The 6,112-nt window shown below is 39.8% G+C and overlaps 1 protein-coding gene across 2 annotated transcripts in view; it reads right to left on the bottom strand.

Moving 5' to 3' along the window:
* The window catches only part of APP (amyloid beta precursor protein), a 160,848-nt gene extending 156,616 nt beyond the window's left edge, over nucleotides 1–4,232 (bottom strand). For both annotated transcript variants that reach the window (XM_010722443.3, XM_010722435.3), the window contains exon 1: nucleotides 4,051–4,232. In XM_010722443.3, the coding sequence (XP_010720745.1) occupies nucleotides 4,051–4,170 (120 nt within the window). In that variant the 5' untranslated portion in view covers nucleotides 4,171–4,232. The remainder of the gene's footprint in view (nucleotides 1–4,050) is intronic.
* Between the last annotated feature and the right edge of the window lie 1,880 nt (nucleotides 4,233–6,112).

Consider the following 6,112-nt stretch of genomic DNA (forward strand, 5'->3'; position numbering starts at 1 on the left):
AAAAAAACAGTAGAAAAAAGAAAAGCAACCAGAGCTTAGGTTGCTATCTCTTCAGTAAACAAGTCAATGTTACTAATTTTCACCTAGTTTGTCCTAGCTTAAAAACACAAGAGACTTCACAGATTTCAGGGTAGAAGAGATCAGTGTGCCCTGCTTCTAGAACCACTCCTTGTTAGCTTAGGAACAGAGTTTAATTGAACTCAAGAAAATCAGAAAGTAGCATTCAAGTATCTTCCATCTCCCTTCAAATAAGTCTGAGAGGTGTCAAATTTTAACTGTGGGATGCTCTATTCAAAAATAAATCCAGACAGTTCCTGTACTGCACTGAGCTCCCACTCAAAAAATGAGAAGAAACAACAAGTGACACATATCCTTAAAAGACGTAGGTGGTTCTGCTTATTACTTTTTCCTCCCTTTCTGCCCTGCAATGCTCCTTTACTGTAACTTCCTTCATCAAGACTTCCAAAATCCACCTACATTGGCAACAGTCAAGGAGAGGCAGCTATGACAATCTCAAGGAAAACATGCAAGGATACCTGTAACATCTTCTCCAGAGAAGAAATCTAAGTCCTTCTGTACTCCATACATGTTCCAGCCTCGAGTCGTAAAGAAAAGCTCTTTTTGAAATCACTTCTAAGGAAACATCTACTGTAATAAATTTTGATGATAGGGAAGATTCATTTTTTGGTTTCAAGATACCTTCATGGAAGAAAAAGCCATGGAAGGAAGGAACTGGTTGCATAGGCTGCTTCTGCGAGATCTACAGTGAGAACTTTACACAAGGTATCTGTTACAAAAACTAGTTAGAATAACACGATGTACAGAATAGATTTTTTACTAGAAATGCAGGGGAAAATCTCATCATCTTCTGCTCCCTGTCATTCCAATGTTCTGCTCAGAGTTGGAAAAAAACATAGTATCCTAGCACCTGTTGTACCATCGGCTGCTGCTCCAGCTAGACTAAGGAAGGAAGGAAGGAAGCTGCCATGATGCCCAGGCAGAGTACTGTCTTCTTCGCTAATGCAGTACAAAAATTTAACCTCTGTCTGTATTGAGAAAGACTGCATCCCAAAAAGTCATCTATTTGGAGAAAAAAAAGGAAGGAAGAGATTGTATTTGGCAAAACTAAGAAGAAAGGAGATTTTAGCCACATTCTGTTCCAGTGCAAGGGGTACCATATAACCTGGATGCTTATTGCTTCCTGCTAATAGGAAAATATGTATTTGCCCCATTCCCTGGGCCTGATAACAGCAAACACTATCGCAAAGGCAAGGTAAACAGCAGAAGGCAAGTGGAAAACCACAGCCTCACTTATTATTTCCAGGATACAAAGTATATACAGAGCATGAAGCAAGAGATTTTCCACAGCTAAAAAGTCAGCCTGACTTGCACGTACCAGTGCTATTCTCCGAATTCCTTTCTTTGACAGAAGATGGTGCTTGTACCAGATTCTCCCGTTCCTCTTCTCAGATCGTAACGAAGTTAAACAAAAGCAAGTCAGAAGTGCCTTTTCCTGGCCATAGCCAAACCTACCATGCTACAGAAATGGTCACAAGGACAAGGGTAAGCACGGAACACTATGGGAAAGAGTTGTACAAAACCAGGAGTGTCGGTCCATTCTACTGCGCTGGATCAATTTCAACCTGACTTTTAATTTTATCTTGTCAGTAGATCTCATCTTCATAGTATTTGTTAATTTCTGTATTCATTAGCAGCATTAAACTCATTAGATATTAAAGTCATACGATTCCTCCCCATCCCTAAACCAGCTGCAGCCCTGTCCTGAGTTGTGGTGCTACCAATGCTCTGGCATCTCATAGCAGCCTGTCCTGTCTCCACCACTGTCAGTTCTACAAGATGAATTGTGTAGCCCAGGTGAGAAGGAAACTAAGGCAGGACATCAGCACCTTCCCATGAACAAACAGAACAAAATTTGTTCCATGAACAAACTCAACCCATGGTGAGTACAGCAGGGAAAGATTTTTCACTCCAATTCCCATGCCTACTACCTCTCTAGCCTTTTGATATCTTATGCCACTAATTAAAATTAAAACCATTAAGATGCCTGCCCCATTTCTAGAGAGTAGATCAACCAGCAGCTTGCCCTGTGACAGTGCTGACTACACTGCATTGTACTTCTTGAGTGTCTCTCTAGCTAGGTAAATCATAACATGGATAAGCTAGTAGTAAGTTAATGAACAATCAGCACTTCAATCAAGGCTATTGCTGCACTGTGGTTAAATATGTAACTCTCAAAAACCCAAATAACAGAAGCTCTCTTCTCAATCTTTCCTCCAGTGGGAAAAATGTTTAGACTCACAGGAAAAAAAAAAACAAAGGATGAAAGGGACCTACAAAGATTACCCACTCCTCCCCCTACTCTGAGCAGGGCTCATATCAAAGCCCAAGCTGCTTGAGTCCTTTGAGGGTTCAGCTCTCCCAGTCTCTGAGGTCAAAGACTCCGCACCCTGAGAGCCTGTGCCAGCTTTCAGCTGTGTCACAGTGAACATTTTTTTTTTTTACATGCAAGTAATGATTTCACTTATTGATCCATTTGTCATCTGTCAGTATACAGCTACTGCCTTACAACTGCTTTTGCTTTTCTTTTCATTTTTATTTATCAAATGAGAGCATTTTTCTCTATGATGCAAAATTTCTACACCACCTGACATTCAGCTGAGTTTTACAGTTCCCAGTCCTTGTTCTGGAATCCTTTTATATCTGTATCTCTAACTGCATTGTCAATTCTGAACCATTCCTGCCTTAGTTGTTGTTCTTACTTCCTGTAAATTAACGTATTTCTTTCTGTAACTTCAGAACGACTTTCTACCTCATGGGCTTTTATTCACTCATCTCCTTATTCCTTTCCCAATGCTCAGTATTCTCACTATGCATAAAACAACTTCATTGAGATAACTCAAAGCAGACAGTGAAAAACAAGAAGCAGTCTTTTAAACCCTGCCAGTATGTCATGTTTGGTATTTTTGTTAGTAGTAGGCAAAAATACTATTAATTTCAAAAAGCAATACTTTTTATTAAGAGAAAGCTATTGGTGAAGTATCCATTTTAATAGCCACCAGAAGTTTTCTTAAAATTTTTATTCAAGACCGTAAATCCCAATCTCAAACAACTGAAGAAAACATCGCCAGAAACAGAAGGAACAATCAATCAATGGGTGAAAGGACAGGGATGAAGACGCTAAGAGAGGAGAGATCTGAAGTGTGAATTATCTTGCTTTTTAAAAAGGCATTTTCACAAGAATTGGTTTGACATTTAGGAAGCAAGACAGCTACTGCTATAGCAATAAGCAATAACCTCTGCTTTTAAAAAAAAAAAAAACAACAGCAGAGATGGCATAAAAAGACGTAAGGACTAACGCAACACAAGGCATGCCCTTTTGTTTCATGGCATGAAATCCACATTTTCTTTTCAAATTGTCACACACTGGTACAAGGTTATCATGCTATCACAGCATGGAAACAAAACAATATTAGATACACAGTCTGTTCTTAGGACATGAATGAGAGGGTAATAATCTACTGCTCTCGAATATGAAAGTGTTCATTGTGACTTCATCTGTAGGGCAAGCTCTTTCTATTAAGAAACTCTGAATGGTTCAGTGTGGTGCAAAGACCAATAATTCTGGAGTGACCCAGAATATTTCATTATGATGGTACAATGACAGTGGACGTGGTTGAAGCTGACTTCCAAGATTCCAGCCCAGAATGAAAAAAAGTGTTTTAAATAAACTGATTTAAATGTTTTATAAACATACAATGAACTTCTGAGTTATAAAGTTAGCCTCCCCATAGGCATAAGACAGGGACAAAATTATCCAACAATAGTTTCAATAATCCTCTTGCAGCCAGTTTCTGAAGCTGTTTTAACAGCCTCTGGGGAGAACATCTTTCAGAAGGACAAAAAGGCAATAGAGCAGAAGAGGAAAAATAGAAAGGGAAGATCCCTATGGAGATTCAGTTCTCCTGTAAGCACCTGCATGTAGGTTCTTAAACAGCAACACCACAGATACCTCCCAAACAAGAGACTTACTTCCTGGCAGTACTGCAGAATCCCTTCTTTAGTGCCGATACAGGTCTTGGTCCCAGAGGGGTCAGATTCCCATTTTCCATTCTGAACATTCATGTGCATATTGAGTTTGCCGCAGAACATGGCAATTTGAGGCTCTGCCAACAGTCCAGCATTTCCATCTGCAGGCACCTGAAAGGAGAAGAAAAAATAAGTTTTACTCTCACTTCTGACATTTCAGTCCTTCTAAAGCTATAACAGCATAAGCAAGCCTGAATCAAAGCCTAAGCTCACCCATCCATGGCCACAAAGACAGAAACTGAATAGAGCAAATTTGAGAAGTTTAAATAACATCTCCAGTGAAATTCAGACATGCAATAATTTAACACAAAGTCTAAAGCTGTAAATAACTTTTTCAGGTCCCTCAATTACCTCATCAGCGTCGGCTAAACAAAGAACAACGTTCAGAGCTGATTACAGAAATTTAACATTCAAAACATACTTAGTATACTGGTGCTGGGAGATGTGGGGAAGTCTTCAACAAATACGAAAAGAACAACACAACCTTTATCAAGACCATCTCTAGCTCATTTACATGTTGAATACCCAGGATGCATCGTGTCATGCCTTATAAACTTAATGAGTTAGAAGTGGCAGCTTACACTTAAGCTTTGTTATGACTGAGCCTTAAAATGCACTGGATGAGGTAGTATCAAACGGTAAGGGTCTAGCTCAATAAAATTACAGAATATCATCTACCAAACCAAATATTAAAATACACATGAGATGCTCTAAGCCAGCGCTATTCCTTGCCCTGACAGCGCCCAGCCCAACCCAACATCACCTGGCAGCCTCCCTCCTTACATGGGGCTGAACAGAAGAAAAAAGAAGTAATATCTGTGGAATCCAATCTACTTTATTCCTTCCCAACATTTGGAAAGGTTAAAAAAAAAAAAACCACTTGTATGCAATTAAACATTTTAAAGATTCTGTTCCACTGTTACTTGTACCTAGTCATTTTGATCACTGATAAAAATCATCCCAAAATTCACGTTATGGGTCAGGGAAAACAGGAAACAATTTCAAATGTCCTGTTTTCAAAAAGCCATGGGCCTCTCTTTATCCCCAAGGTGCACCCTACCTGCCCTCTAATTCATCTTAATCCCTAGCACTGCTGAAATCAATCTCAAGATGCTGCCAGGGTAACAAAGTCTTTTAAAAGTAGATAAATCAGCAGCTGAAATGAAAGGATCAGCAGGCCTACCACAACAGTGAAGCTGAGTGAAAACTCCTGGGAAGGCTACAAAAGCAAGCACATGTCCAACACCAGCGAAAGAATCTACTTCCAGCCAGGAACGGGGACAGGCCATGCTGCACTGACTGTGAACTGGATTAGAAGAGGCTGAAAAAAAATCAGCAGGCATCAGGCAGTCCCAGGAGGTGAACTCCTCACTGCCACTCCTGTGGCACAGCAATGTCTCATGCAGCACAGATGCATTTTTACCATTTCTTAGTCATTTCTGTGGAGCTTTTCGTACCATATAAACAACCTCAGAATCCTTCCATCTCACAGTCCAGTGAAATTGCTGCTTATTACTATAATTACACACAAATATACACCATGAAAGGATGTTCCCATCATTCTCATTCATTAAAGAGAAAAACCTGAATATCTGCATAATTCCAGCTATTGAGCTAACCCTCCTCCTCCTTATCCATCCCTATGAAATAAATGAGACACCATCTTCCTGTCCAAACAGAAATGGAAAACTGTTTGCAAAATCTTGTGTGAGATGTGAATGTTGCCAAATAAAATGACAGCTGCCAACAGGACTAGAGAAGTTAAATGCTTATTTGACACTTGAAATAAAACTAAGGGAAGTCATGCCTTGCATGGTTAAGACAAACAGACTGTCGCTGTAACCCAGAGCATCCCCTGGCTTATTGCCTTTGCGTCTTCCCTTTGTACCAGCACTACACTCAACTCTGAAAGCAGCAAATCCTTTGGGAAATTAAACCAAACTGAAGTACTAGAAAATCATAGAATAGCTCAGGTTGGAAAAGATCTTGAAGATCATCAAGTCCA

Source organism: Meleagris gallopavo, chromosome 1, assembly GCF_000146605.3.
Source record: "Meleagris gallopavo isolate NT-WF06-2002-E0010 breed Aviagen turkey brand Nicholas breeding stock chromosome 1, Turkey_5.1, whole genome shotgun sequence".
Lineage (NCBI taxonomy): Eukaryota > Metazoa > Chordata > Aves > Galliformes > Phasianidae > Meleagris > Meleagris gallopavo.